This window comes from Rhipicephalus sanguineus, chromosome 11, assembly GCF_013339695.2.
Source record: "Rhipicephalus sanguineus isolate Rsan-2018 chromosome 11, BIME_Rsan_1.4, whole genome shotgun sequence".
Taxonomy (NCBI): Eukaryota; Metazoa; Arthropoda; class Arachnida; order Ixodida; family Ixodidae; genus Rhipicephalus; species Rhipicephalus sanguineus.
In genome coordinates this window covers 122,222,214-122,236,701 of record NC_051186.1, presented here as the reverse complement: position 1 = coordinate 122,236,701, position 14,488 = coordinate 122,222,214, and the positions used below count along the sequence as shown (strand labels likewise).

Below are 14,488 nucleotides of genomic sequence, written 5' to 3'. Positions count from 1 at the left end.
TTTCGCTTTGTTGATGACTTCCTTGTTTTATTTGACGCGAAGCCGGATGAAGCCAGCATCACGGCAGACAAGATTTACAGCAGCTTCTGCACTAACTTCCCTGGACTTTCCTTCACTAAGGAGCTGCCTGAAGGCAAAAAACTACGCTTCCTTGACCTCACGATTCACCTGGACGACCGGCATACCTGCTGGATTTATACCCCGCGATCGAAGAAAGGCCTACTGCCATTTCCTTCTCATCATTTGAAGCTCGTAAAACGCGCCATCACCTTGACCGCCATGAGGAATGCCCTAGGCCGTTCCTGTCCCCATCAAGTCGCTTCAAGTTGCGCCCTTCAAGTGGAAAGGTTGGCAACGGCTGGCTTTCCAGAACCGTTCCTGGTAGGACTGGCAGAAGTGGTGCTACGCGAATCTAGGTCGCAAGGAAAAGAAGCCCCACCGCAAGTTGACAAGGCCAAAGTTTCCATCATCCCCTACCTGCATGGCGTGTCCCACCGGGTGAAAAAAGCGGCTGGGCGAGCGGGAGTAAGAGTGGTTTACTCGGCGCCTATAAAACTAAGCTCTCTCTGCAAGCGAGTGAATGCGGCAAGCTCTGAGAAACCCGCATGCCAGAAGAAACATGCAACTCGGTTTGTTCCCTGCAAAACAGGAGTGGTGTACGAGATCCCGACGTCCTGTGGAGGAATTGTACATCGGTCAGACCGGCCGGTGTGTGAATGACCACCTACGAGAACACGCCAGCAATCTTGGAGCGAAGACCGGCAGCAACTTGGCAATCCATTGCGCTAGGTGGAGGTGTAGCCCCGATTTCCAGCAGACGCGCATCGTTCGCAGTTACCGAGATTCCCGAGCCCGAAAAATCTATGAAGTCTACGAAATGCATAACGTTGGGTCAGCATGTGTCGGTTCACCTTCGATAGCGTTAACAGACAAAGAGATTAGCTATCTGCACCGTTAATTTCATGCGTTGTATAGGGTTGGGCGCATGCGTTTTTCAATATCACTCCCCCTCCTCTCATGTGAAAAGCCTATTTATTCGTGTTCGCACAAATAAAAAGCATTGTTGGCAGTTCAGCGCCTGGTCCTGTCTTACTTTCTGTGTCCTCATACTTTACGCGCTGTTTCGAACCCATGAGCTTGAATTATCAGCAATTCATACAGATCCACTTCCCTGTGAAGCAGAGAAATTTAGCTTGCACTGCCGGTGGTCATTATTGAGAGGCTGGCTCTGTGGTAAGCAACATCAACACGAGAGTCGAATGACACATTTGTTTGCTAAAATTATTTTATAGTTGCACAGCTGAACATTTTTAACAAACACATTTATTTATTTATTTATTTATTTATTAAAGATACTTTCAAGGCCCGAAGGCACTACAGAAAGGAGTGGGGAAAACATTTACAAGTGCAGTTAACAAAAAAAAAGAAAAAAAAACAAAAAAGAAAGAAGTTACAGGGCATCTTGTACGGCGAGCTTGAAATCTTTTTCGTCCGTTATGCAGGCGATGGAGGCGGGAAGGCGGTTCCAGGCGGCGCTTGTCCTAGGAATAAACGAGTCATTGCACAGTCTGGTGCGACAGGATGGTAGGCCCACCTTATAGCGATGATCAGTCCTCGGTGATATGAAACGAGGTGGATGAAATAGGGCGTCCTTCAAATAGCTGTTGTAGTGATAGATTTTGTGAAAAAGGTTAAGGCGAGACAATCTGCGGCGCAACGAAAGGTCAGGCAAGTTTAGGGTGTTCTTCATGGATGTGACACTGGAATGACGTGAATAATTCGATAAGATGAAACGCGCTGCGCGATTTTGAATGGCTTCGAGAGTTTGAATGAGAATGGCATGAGTTGAGTCCCATATGGCGCATGCGTATTCTAATTTTGATCTTACCAATGTTTTGTACAGTGTTAGCTTGATGGACGATGGGGCAGAGGAAAAATTTCGACGCAGGTAACCAAGCATGCGGTTAGCATTGTTACTCACATATTCTACGTGCATATTCCATGAAAGATTAGAAGATATATGAACACCAAGATATTTATAATTTTGAACAGATGGTAACAGATCAGTGGGCACGGTGGAGCGGCAACGATGCGGTCGCTCAGCCATCCGATTTTGCTTTTTGTGCAGTTTATCGCCCAATTTGGAACGTGGCTACAACGTGCGGATCTAGCGGTTACCAACTGCTCCTCACCGGTGTTGCTGACGGCCCCGATCTGCATTGATACGCACCTGTGTCATCAGCCCTGTTTCAACGGCGACATTACTTCCATCGTCAGCCGGTCGACAACACTGTGGGCGACTACAGCGACACTAGAAGATATAAAGACCACGGAATTCCTCTGTTCCTTCAGTGGGCACGGTGGAGCGGCAACGATGCGGTCGCTCAGCCATCCGATTTTGCTTTTTGTGCAGGTTAGTAAACCTCCTTCTCTCTACTGTAAGCGGACCAACAACGTCTGTCTGCTGCTCCTACCGTGCCCAAGTGTCATATTTGAGTGCCTGTGCGAATGTGTGCTTGTCACAAAGCTGTTATTGTGTTGCGGAGACGTTGAGGTCAACCCTGGCCCTGCAAATACTAACAAAGAAATACTAGACGCCATCGCTAAGCTGTCTGAAAAAGGTGATCACCGCCATGGTGAGCTAATGGAAGTTCTTGCCGACCTAAAGACAAAACAGGAGGCATTAGCACAGACTGTCACTCATCTAACAGAAAGATTATCAGCGGTTGAAGCTTTCGTTGAATCATTTGACGGTTCTGCAGCAGTAAATGATATACCACGTCTAATCACTGAAACTGTCAGGATGCAGGGCCAGGCGCTCAATGCCCGGCTGGATGATTTTGAAGACAGGTCCAGACGAGAGAACCTATTGTTCTTTGGTATACCGGACAGCCCTACTGAAACGTGGGCTCAGTCCGAAGGCCTTGTTCGTGACGTATTGTCTCGTCACCTTAACATGCATATTACTGACTCAGAAGTTTCCAGAGCGCACAGGTTAGGATCTTACGCCGATAAAAAGGTTCGACCAATTATCATCAAATTTTCGTCGTCTAAGGCTAGAGATTCTATCTTGGCACAGAAACATAAGTTCAAAGGAACTGGTATATCAGCTAGCGAAGACTTTTGTAGAAGTACACGAAACTCAAGGAGGAAACTAACAGAATTTGCGAAGGCGACTGGGCAACCGTACTTGCTACGCGTTAACAAACTTATCATGAATAAAAAAATGTACGTTTACTGCGCAGAAACTGACAGCGTTAGCGAAATCCAGTCACCACGAGCCCTGGATAAACAGGACAATGCAGCCACTGTATCTGCACGTTCTGTTAATACAAGCACAACATAGCTACGCCCGTCTCATTCCTGCGCAGGAAACGCCTCTGTTTTCTTTTCTAATGTACGGAGCGTGCTGAATAAACGCGTTGAACTGTCTTCTGCTATTGATTCCTGCTCCGCTGATATTGTTGGCCTGACGGAGACTTGGCTTTCCGCAAAAGTTAAAAATGAAGAAATCTTGGATTGCGAGAAGTGCTACAAGTTTTACCGATGTGACCGTGATTGCCGGTCTGGTGGTGGTGTCTTGCTCGCGATCGCCGATAACCTTGCTTCTTATGTTATTCCTGTTCTATCTTCACTTGAGCTGGTGTGTGTGCGCGTGCTCATTGATTCTCGTGAAATAATATTTTGTGTTTGCTACCGGTCACCAACTGCATCATCATCCTTCTGTAATGACCTGCACGATGTTATCAATCAGCTGTTCGTCAGATATCCAAAATCACCCTTGTTCATCCTTGGCGACTTCAACTTTCCTGATATCATGTGGGAAAGAGACTCAGTTACTTTAAAGCGTAGCTCAGCTGATAGCAAGGAATTTTTCACTTTTTGTCACGACTTCAACTTGACCCAGCTCGTTGACTTTCCCACTCGCATTACTCCCACTTCCGCTAACATATTAGACCTAATACTTACCACTACACCTGACCTAGCTTCGCCTTTAACCCATCTACCGGGCATTAGCGACCACTGTATAATCCAATTCACTTTAAAAGCACGGGTTTCCGTCAAGAAAAAATGCATGGTTATCCAAGACTATAGCAAGGCGGACTTTGATGGAATGAACAGAGAATTACAATTGTTTGTTTACTTCTTTTTTGCTGGTTTTGAGCAGCGATCAGTTGAGCAGAATTGGTTAGAATATAAGAACAAATTGCTCTCACTTATTGATCGCTTGTACCTAAAAGAAAGGTTTCATCAAATCCTCGTTCTCCGTGGTTTAATAACATGTTAAAACGCATGCGCAATAAAAAGAAGCGGGTATTCAGACGCGCGAAATTAACAGCCAGAAGTGACCATTGGTCATCCTATCAGATACTTAATAGAGAATTCTGCACTGCACTTTCGAAAGCCAAAAAAGAATTTTTTGATAAAACTCTTCCTTCGCTACTCCGTTTTAACCCGCGTAAGTTTTGGAGCATCATCAGCGGAACGAAAACGCGACAAATTCAATTAATCGAGTCTAATGTCCCAGTTGCTCTTAGCGAGTGCTGCAATGTTCTGAATGAGTCATTTGCGGCACACTTTCATAGAAGCACCTCTACGATATTCCCGCATTTAACAAGGACCAATTTCCTGCCAATGGACCCCATCATCATTGACGCAGTTGGTGTTGAAAGACTGATTGCCAATTTGAAAGTGTCTTCATCGGCTGGTCCAGATTGTATTTCGTCAAAAATGTTGAAGTGTACACAAGTCTATTCTGCTTTAATATTGTCAAAACTTTTTGAACAGTCATTGCAGACGTCCACACTGTCATCTGACTGGAAGGCTGGGAAGGTGGTCCCTGTGCATAAATCTGGTGATGTACATTCCCCTAATAACTACCGTCCGATATCATTAACATCCATCCCAGTAAAAATCTTGGAACATGTAATATACTCGCACCTTATAGATTTCCTTGAGTCTAATTCCTTCTTTAGTATTTATCAGCATGGATTCCGTAAAGCAGTTTCGTGCGAAACGCAGTTGCTGTGTTTTACTAACGACTTATTTATTAACGCAGATCTTGAACTTGATACTGACTGCATATACTTAGATTTCGCTAAAGCATTCGACACCGTCTCACATGAACTACTAATTTTCAAACTTAATCAGCTCAATATTGACCCCAACGTACTTGCATGGATTAAAGAATTTCTCTCTAACCGTAGCCAGTATGTGACAGCTAACAATTTTTGTTCCCCTAATTCCGCTGTAACCTCTGGTGTACCACAAGGGTCCGTTTTAGGCCCACTGCTTTTCCTAATTTATATTAATGATCTCCCTTCTTGTGTTTCTTTCTCAACAGTCCGACTATTCGCAGATGACTGCGTAGTTTACCAATAGATTACTAACCATGCCGATCATCTTAACCTCCAACGCGATCTAGATGCAATATATGAATGGTGCAAGAAATGGCTCATGACACTTAATATTACTAAATGTAAGAGCATGCGAGTTTCACGCCACACCACTGCCCACTGTTCGCGTACATACTCCCTCAATAACATTCCATTTATAAAGTAATTACGGAATTCCATAAAAATTCCATAAAGTAATTACGGAATTAAATTAATTAAATCTTATATCAGTGTGGATGTTTGAGCTAATGCCGATTACACCGAAGGCATTTCTCTCCTGAAGAAAATTTAATTATAAAGAAACTCTGCTACATTTTCAACCCTGTAGCTGCTCAAGAACACAGCAATCAAGTGCTGTGTCGCATCATCGAAAGAGCGTTCATTGCCTTTACGAATGCGCATAGCTCGCTCAAAGGCACACTTTATAAAAACAGCTACGCTACCTACAATAAACTATTCTTTTGCTGGTGCCTACTGAGTGTGTTGCTGCCAAGGGAACTACTTCAAGAGAAGGGTTCACCTGTCAGTCTGCCCTAGAAATGGGTTCAGGTGACAGTCTGCACCTACAGACAGGTCGGTGGTATGCGCAACTAACCTGCTGGTGCCTGGTGATGAATAAGATGATGCCGTCCCGGTAGGCAATGTGCGCGACAAAGTTGAGTGCACGGAAGAGGTGGTCAAAGGTCTTCTCAAGGTCAATTACGAGGTATCCCAGCCTGGAGCCGAACAAGTATGGCTTCATGAGCTCGTTCAGAGTTCCTTCCTTGTGGCCCAAGTGGACGCGCGCGTCAAAGAGCTCGCGCATCGACAGGATCTTGCCGATGCCAAAGTAGTCGGGGTGCTGCAGGGGATCCAGCAATGCACTGCCGGTGGTTGCAGGCTCTGTGAAAGCGATCAAAATGAGAGAACAGCGGTTGTCGATAGGTCACTTCATTACTCCATAGTGTTACCCCACATAGTGCTGCCCCATAGTGTTTCTACCGATGCTGGTAGAAACACCATGGCGATGTCTATTTTATCAACGTCACCATAGTGTTCTACAGCAAGCACGGTCAAAGGCAGCGCTTTATCTCGAGCCACTTAGTATCTCCAAAAGCACACTGGAAGCTGCGAATTGGCCAGCAGAATGGCATATGTGATGACAATTGAATGCTCACTATATTGCTTGTGGCTTGGCTTGCATGAACATGTAGCGAACGACTTAGAGAAGTTCAGGTGGCGACGAGAATTCGAGACAGTGGCTTGAAGTGATGAGAATTCATTGGCCATCGTTTTGACAAGCTCACTTGATGTCAGCTCACTGATGACAAGCTCACCTGTGCTGACAAGGGCAAGTTTGCCTGTCAAAGCACTGGTGTCAGCAACATTCCCTGTTCAAGAACTCCTGACCAGACTTGTACATGTTATACAAAAAAGTAAACGAATTACAATTACTTCCTTTAACATTTAATGTATTATAGTGGTCAATTACAGCCCCAGAAAAGTAACAGCAATTGCAGAAATGTAATCGATTACTTTCCTTCAAAATTTTATTGCCATAACACAATAACGCAACTTTACTCAAACTACAACGAACTACTGTGGCTTGCATGGCATGAAGAATGCTGGAGGCTTGCGTGAAGGCTGGGAAACTTACTCTGGCTTCTCTGATATAGTTGCTATATATCTGATATATGTTAAGTTTCAACAGGAGTTGTTTCAGAGCTGTCGTCACTGATTCTTCCACGTTTCCTCGTTAAGAGGTCAGCTGATACACTAAACATTCTCTGAATGCATGCGTTGAGGGGAAGGGCGGTATTACAATGTAGGAACACCTTAGTAGTGCTTCGACGCTAGTGTCCATATCCTCTATGAAGCATTGCGTTTCGCTTTTGCTGGCACTCAGGTAAAGCATTGATGATAAGCCAAGCAAAAGTTGAAAAAATAGGCCCTGTGAGGAACCCCCTGTCCGACAGAATGGTGGTCCCAACAGAACTGTCGCACATTTGCTGCGATGAGAACTGCTGTAGAAGACTGATTATAACTTAATTTTCGGAAAAAAGTGATTAATTACCAGTAATCAATTACAAGAAAATGTAATTTCATTATCCAGGACGTTACAGTTTCAAAGAAGTAATCGATTATATTACAAAATTACAAGAAAATGTAACTGATTACAAGTAATCGATTACTTGTAACACGTTACGCACAACTCTACTCCTCACACTCTTTGCAGTTACTTCGAGATCAAGAAACACAGAAGAGGACATTGTGCGAGCGGGCAATAGAAAGCTAAGTGGTTTATGGTGCGCAGTAGACTCTCGATAAACGGAAATCACTTAAAAGGGATTGCTGCCTAAATGTGTTTGTTTTTCCCCTTGACTGCTGCACTCTTGTACACCTTTCTCAGTAACATCGCTGCCACTTTAATGGTAGTAAGTTGTGGTGCTTACCTAAATCTAAGTACACAGGCCTTTGGCATCTCGCCATCAACGAGATGGGGCCGGGATCGAACCCGCGACTTTCGTGTCAGCAGCTGAGCACCGTAAGCAATGGACTACCGCGGCGGCTAACGTTGTAACTCGGTAGCACAGAACTTCGCCGAACAACTTCGCTGATCGCACAAAAGTGTGTGGTTTCATAGTATCCGTACATAGTGCGAGAAAACTACAGGAACCGCATGCACATGCTGAATCTCTCACCTGCTGCATTCGTTTGAGGACTAGGCTGTTGGCTGAGTGCACCGTGGGTGCTGATATTCCTCGCGGACACGACATTTCTGTGCAAAGACGCGCACAAACCTGTAAAGCAAAGCGTTCATGAGGCGAAAGCATGCCCGACACACGGAGAACGAACATGCGCAAAAACTTCAAATGCAACCCCAGCTACAGTTTCTGCGCTCTATTGGGCCTTCTAAAGCTCGGGGCGCACACTTTACACGAATTTTACTATGGTCAAAGCTAAGTTTGCCCTTTACACACAACATTTACTGCAAATATACCCACCGAAGCGGCGCACGATGGCTCGCATGCTAGCTCGCATGGCGGGCGCCATTTTGTTTAAACCATTAGTAGCCAGAGCAGGGACAACGCAATCCCACATAAGCTAAGACAAGGCCGCCATGTTTCTGAGAGATGATAACATGGATAAAGTGAGCTAGAAACATGGATGATAAGCGTATTTTTTGATGATCACAGTTTGATAAATATAGTGTGACCTCGTTGTGTACCTTCTAGCTAGGTGAATATTATTTACAGCTGTTTCCAGATTCATTTAAAACTAGTGTCTTTGCAAAGTCATGTTCTGACCTGACAGTTTCCTAGCTTTCCAGGTAAATCGGTAACTTCGAAAACGTCGATCTAGTTCACCTCCGTACGACAGATTTCACCTGCCCAAAATGTGCGTGATAAAGAAGCAACGCAGTCGTAGTAGCGTAGTGGTAGTGGCACGCACGGCGCTGCGGGTAAAAGCGGAAACGAAAGTTCCGTGTCCCAACTCATTTATCTCCAAGGCAACAAGTCAACGCGAGAAAAGCGCGGGAGAATGGGGGAGGGCAAAGTCGCATCCCACGGAGGATTGGGAGAGGGTGAGCGCGCCGCGATGGTAAAGAGCGCGCGAATGGGTGGAGTCACGAAGGCGGGATGAGGAAGATACGACGATCGACATGTTCAAACTTGACCTTGGACTAGTGCCTTCGACGAAGCGACCCCAGCGAAGGAAAACGCGTGCGGATAGTCACGCGTTCCGGCACCGCGCGATCATCCGACCGCCGTCGCCTTCTCCTCCAACCGAGCTCATCCCTCGATCACGACCGCCTTCGCTGCCCGCGCCTCCTTTATGGCATGGATCGACTCCGTCCTCGCGTCCCTGCTTCACAACGTGTTCCTCCCCCTGATCGTGCTCAGCGTTTGCCTCAGGTACGCGCTCCAGCGAGACTACACCGCGCGACGCCTCAAGTTCCAAGCGTGGCTCTCCAACTACATGTCGTACCGGGAGACGGGTGCCATGCTGGAGGCAAAGGAGATCCTATTCGGCAAGCTCGAGTCGATCGTCTCTCGCGACTGGTACCTGCGCAACCTGGGGCTCATCCGGATACTCGAGATCGGCGCGGGCTCCGGTTCGAATCTCGCCTTCTACCCGAGGAACTGTCACCTCGTAGCCGTGGATAGCAACCCGTTCACGGCATCTTATCTGCGCCGAAAGTTGGCGCGCGTTCCCGTGCTCCTCGAGATGTTTCTCGTGCAGAACGGCGGCTCGCTGAACAACGTCAAGAGTTGCTACGTGGACGCTGTTGTCACCACGCACGTGCTTTGCGGCGTCAAGGATTTGGACGCCGTGCTCAAGGAGATCGCCCGCGTGTTGGCGCCGGTGAGTTGCGGGAAAGCACTACTGCAGAAATGCGGCGCGAGGAACCCTGGGATACGTAGCTGTTTACAGGTTCGGTGACCCCGACATGTGTGCGCTCAGATGATAAGACGGCAGCGCCGAAAAGATGAGCTTTCCCGTATCTTGATTCTCATCAGAATCCGCCCATCTGTTTCGGTGTTTTGGTAATCAATGTGTCAGTGTTGGTGGAGCAGCTAACCAAATATGTTTTCCTCCCTTCTTTCCTTGAAGATATTGGCATGATTGTACCAGGACAAGAAAACGGAGATACACATACGTGTCAGTTTAGCTCATGTGCCAGCTCTCACTGTGTCCATATTTACAAGCTCACGAAAGTAGACAAATATGACTTAAATTTAACATCATTACAGTGCTTAGATTCGTAGAAAGGGGTTATTTTATTTTATTTATGTTGCACATCCTCTTTGATAGCCTTACATATGCACTGCTGCTGCTGATCAGCATTAATCAAGACAGCCAGCTACATACAGTATGGTTTCAGGTTTGGGATTCAGCTGCAAGAACTGTATCGAAATATCCTGTTGTGTTGGCACATCAGCACAAGCTAAAGGAGCGGAGCTTGTCAAAGTAATTGGGCTTGTTACATCGTATTTGGTGGGTCGATTGCTGCTTCTTGAGTGAGAGCTGCTCTTGTTAATATTATTCGACCGGCTCGTTATTTTCACGGTTCTTAGGAGCTTGTCAATCTGCCTTAAATTTAACTAATTTGTCGGTGATTATAATTGGACCTATGAGATATTTGCCAAATGGTACAGGAATCTTCCTAAATGAGCACAAGCCATATGTGTTGGTTGACGATTATTCTCTTATGGCATTCAAACCATGGAGGAAGGAAAACCAAAAGTGAGGACAGGCTGTACGGGCTTCCTTGATCCCAGATGCATTACAACAGCAGTTGCGGAAATGGTGCATCATTTCATACGCTTTGCTCTTCTTGTTTGTGGGGAAAATCAGCATTTGTTCATTAAGACGTCATTTGCCCTCTCTGACTTATCAGTGGTCAGCGCAGAGCTATTAGTGTAGGAGAAGGCGTGCTTTGTTCTGAGCGAGAAAGGGTAAGTGGAGAGGAGGATTGTTCTTTCTCTTAAGTTGAAAAGGCTCAAGTCCAACAAGGCTTCATCAAGGATGATACCAAGGCCTTCCCTCAATTATTTTTCCTTCCTTTGTGAAGTTTATTACACAGCTGCGACTTGTACAATGCAGCTGTAGAGGAAACATGAGTGCACAGTCACCAACAAAAGTTTAACGGGGGAACAGGATACGCGAAAAAGATAAATCCTTGTGAAGCCTGACCACAGCCTCAAATTCAGTTTGACTTCTTGGGACCAGAGCAGTGGCACAGTAATATAGAAGTTCTGTACATGAGGGCATAAATACATATTTTTCTTGGAACCTGTTCCATAAACCTTTGCAAACACTATGCAAGTGGTGAATTTTTATACCAAATTCAATATGAATCTGATGACGGCAGCAGCAAATCAAACCAAATGTCAAATACATTTTCTAATGGTTCTTGGACATTCGTTTGCATTTACGAATGATCTGAAATTATGTTCATGTTGTACTATTCATAATTTGAGCATTAATAGTACATGTTATGCGTCAAAACAAATAGGCAGATTCATTATGTGCATTGAACAAGAGTGCCAATGATCCTAGCTTAGTTGGTATAGTATGGGTTCCCAAATGACCTAGCCTGCTGCACTTTGTAAGCTCTCACATTTTATGGCCTATATTTAAGTGTGTGTGAATATTAGAAAAGTTTTGAATATTGAATCGAGTTGTGTCCTATTCGATTTGGTCTTTGATTTGAATAGCCATTATTTGTAAACAAGAATATTTTTTAGATGCATGGTATATAATTAAACACAAAGTTGGTGGTAAAGTATGATAATTTCATTTGTGTGGTAATATTATAGGCATAAAACTTTCTAGCTTACATAATGCAGCATGGTACTTTTCTTGGGGAGCGGGACTTTACCAACTATACAACTATCATTTAGCCTCTCTTAGCAGTTTTTCTGGATGCAAATGATCTGCTTAAAATTTGTTACTGACACCTCATTTGTGGTCTTAATGCTGATATTATGAATACTAGAGCATAATTGCAAGAGTAGCTGTGTGATATTCGAGAACTATATGAGGAGTATTTGATATTCGTTTCGCTTCTGCCACTTTTTGGTTCTTGTTCGATGCTGTCCAAAACGCCACCGGTTGTTCACCCCTACCTATGGTACACCTGTGAGATTGAAATTATTGTACTTTCACACCAATGTTGTGTTTGTTTGGTTGCAGTTGATGTTTTGAAATATTGGTAAACTATTCAAAAAATATTCTGATTCATGATTATGGGCTGTTACATATGAAAACTAATTTGCATAGGACACTAGTTAACTTGATATTCAAATTTTAAGAGATATTTGCACTCCCCTTTACCTTTGTCGCCGACTGTACAATATGCCATATTTTTAATGTCAATGGGAAGGCTGCAGTGAACAGAGGGAAACTGATCAAGGGAAGGCCTTACGAAAAAGCTTCTGAAAAGTAACATTAAGCTTTGGGTTAGTTGGTTTTGCATAACGAAATACGAACAGCGCGATTTTTACACGAGGACACAAAAATGACACACACAAGCGCTGACTTTCAACTGACAGTTGAAGTTAATGCCAATTGAAAGTCAGTGCTTTTCCGTGTCGTTTTTTGTGTCCCCTTGTAAAAATCACGCTGTTCCTATTTCGTTCTGAAAAAGCCTTCAATTGAACCCTACATGTTACTTCACCTATGCTTTCCTTGTCTTCATTATCTGTTGGCTTAATATGGCCGCGATTTTCGCTGCAGTTATTTGCTTCGACTTTGTATCATTCCTCCTTGGGTATGCCTCACGTGGTGAACACCCGCTGCTTAGTGACTGAGGCGTTGCGCTGCTGGGCTCCAAGATGCGGGTTTGATTCCCGGCTACAGTGGCTGCATACAATACGGGTGAAATGCTAATATGTTTGTGTACTTAGATTTATGTGCACGTTAAATAACTCCCGGGTAATCCTGAGTGTCTGGCCACAGCATGCCTTATAATCGAAGTGCGGCTTAGCCGGGCAATATTTCAGAGTTTATAATTAGACTTAATCACAGGGTGACTTCCCCTGGCCTTTTGGTTGCTCTCTGCTGCATTGCTTTCATCCCCAATTTTATTTGTTAGTGCAAAGAACATTCGAATGACCTCACATAGGCATCCTGATGAAACTATGAGACACTGAAGCCAAGAAAAGTATCGGGCCATTACTTGCAGTTTTTAACTGTAATGTGGTAATTATGACAAAAATGTAAAGAAATTAAAGTGGACGAAAAGACAACTTCCTGCTGGTAGGAGCTGAACCTACAAACTTCAGGTAGCATGTCCAATGCACTATTAAATGAGCTCAGTTGGTAGAGCATCGGATGCGTTGTCCAAAGGTTGTAGGTTTGGTCCCTACCTGCTGCAAGATGATCTTGCAACCACTTTAATTCCTTTCCATTCATGTTATAATTACTATACTACAGTTAAAACCAACAACTAATGTCTCCTATACCTGCCTTAGCTTCATTATCTGTGGGTCTCATTACGTTGTACATAACAAAGAAAAAACAAGCCATTGATCAATTCTCCTTCCTTCGTTCTCACATAAGCATGACCCTCCTACTGCAGGGCGGCAAGTTCTTCTACGTGGAACACATGCGGCACGATCCGGGCGACTGGCGTCGCTACGTGCAGATGCTCATCGACCCGCTCTGGCGGAGGCTCTTCAACGGCTGCAGCCTGACGCAGGAGCTGCATGACGGCATCCAGAAGTCGGCGCACTTTTCTTCGGTGTCGCAGTGCAAGGTGTACTCGGCGCGGAGCAAGTTTGTCGGCATTTTCCTCAACCCCGTTCTAGTGGGTATCGCAACCAAGAGGGAGTTTGTGCGGAGGAGGCCGATGAAGTTGAGCAACGCATTTCTGACTACACGGGCAATGTAGAGGAGTGGGTAACGTTTCACGCTATCTGAACGTAAAGGTGTATTCACATGACATTTTTGACATTTTATTTTTGTGCGTCATATGAAAAGACTCAAAACGCAAGAAATACGACTGATTTTGTAATATTGAAATACATTTGTATCATGCACTGACTGCACGGACTAAAACGCATAGAAGGCTTGACAATGTTTGCATACAGCATTGATTTTTTTCATTCAAACAGAGCCATACAAGTATTCAAATTGAGTGTTCTTATTTTGCAAGTCAGAAAAACAAACAAAAAAACATTGATAAACAAAATACCCTTCAAAAGAGTTACAATAAGTGGACTTTAAATGAAACAAAGAGAAGCAAGAAACATTGCTACAAAAATAATAACAGTGCTGGTATCAGTAGGCTTGTAGGGTTTAACAGAATACTAATAGACATTTAAAGAAGTTTAACAGAATATGCATTTTGAAACACTCTCATTTCTTAGTAGAAGGTTGCTGTCATAGTTTTCTATGAACCACTTTCGATATAGCTTTCTAGAGTATATATTTATTATGACGTAAAGACATCTTGACAGACCACCATGACATCATAACACCAAGTTCTCTGTCATCATTCCAAGGCACTCCTGGGCGATGAAGCTAAGAGTGGTTTGTGGAAAGCTACTGTAGTGACTTTTTATTGGAGGCATTTTGATGAATATCGGTAGTTTTTCTTTGGC

General features: G+C 44.4%; 4 protein-coding genes across 6 annotated transcripts in view; 3 read left to right on the top strand and 1 right to left on the bottom strand.

Moving 5' to 3' along the window:
* LOC119373473 (28S ribosomal protein S2, mitochondrial-like) overlaps positions 1-8,465 on the bottom strand; it is a 168,613-nt gene extending 160,148 nt beyond the window's left edge. For 2 of the 3 annotated variants that reach the window (XM_037643437.2, XM_049411298.1), the window contains exons 1-3: positions 8,381-8,465; positions 8,078-8,176; positions 5,992-6,278 (exon numbers count right to left, since the gene is read on the bottom strand). In XM_037643437.2, coding sequence (XP_037499365.2) covers positions 5,992-6,278; positions 8,078-8,176; positions 8,381-8,429 — 435 coding nt within the window. In that variant the 5' untranslated portion in view covers positions 8,430-8,465. The remainder of the gene's footprint in view (positions 1-5,991; positions 6,279-8,077; positions 8,177-8,380) is intronic. The other variant, XM_049411299.1, reaches the window with a different exon arrangement.
* The window catches only part of LOC119373404 (E3 ubiquitin-protein ligase HECTD1), a 338,907-nt gene that overhangs the window by 122,997 nt on the left and 201,422 nt on the right, over positions 1-14,488 (top strand). The gene's annotated exons all lie outside the window — the stretch shown is intronic.
* LOC119373472 (putative methyltransferase-like protein 7A) overlaps positions 1-14,488 on the top strand; it is a 168,786-nt gene that overhangs the window by 153,392 nt on the left and 906 nt on the right. The gene's annotated exons all lie outside the window — the stretch shown is intronic.
* Positions 8,892-13,778, top strand: LOC119373409 (putative methyltransferase-like protein 7A). Its single transcript, XM_037643438.2, has 2 exons — positions 8,892-9,743; positions 13,465-13,778. The coding sequence occupies exons 1-2, from the start codon at positions 9,213-9,215 to the stop codon at positions 13,774-13,776; spliced, it is 843 nt and encodes a 280-aa protein (XP_037499366.1). The 5' UTR covers positions 8,892-9,212; the 3' UTR covers positions 13,777-13,778.

Excerpts from the sequence above, each read along its gene's own strand:
- LOC119373409 (XM_037643438.2), top strand. The coding sequence starts at position 9,213 with ATGGCATGGATCGACTCCGTCCTCGCGTCCCTGCTTCACAACGTGTTC. Across the intron at positions 9,744-13,464 it reads TCGCCCGCGTGTTGGCGCCG|GGCGGCAAGTTCTTCTACGT; the intron begins GTGAGTTGCGGG and ends CTCCTACTGCAG.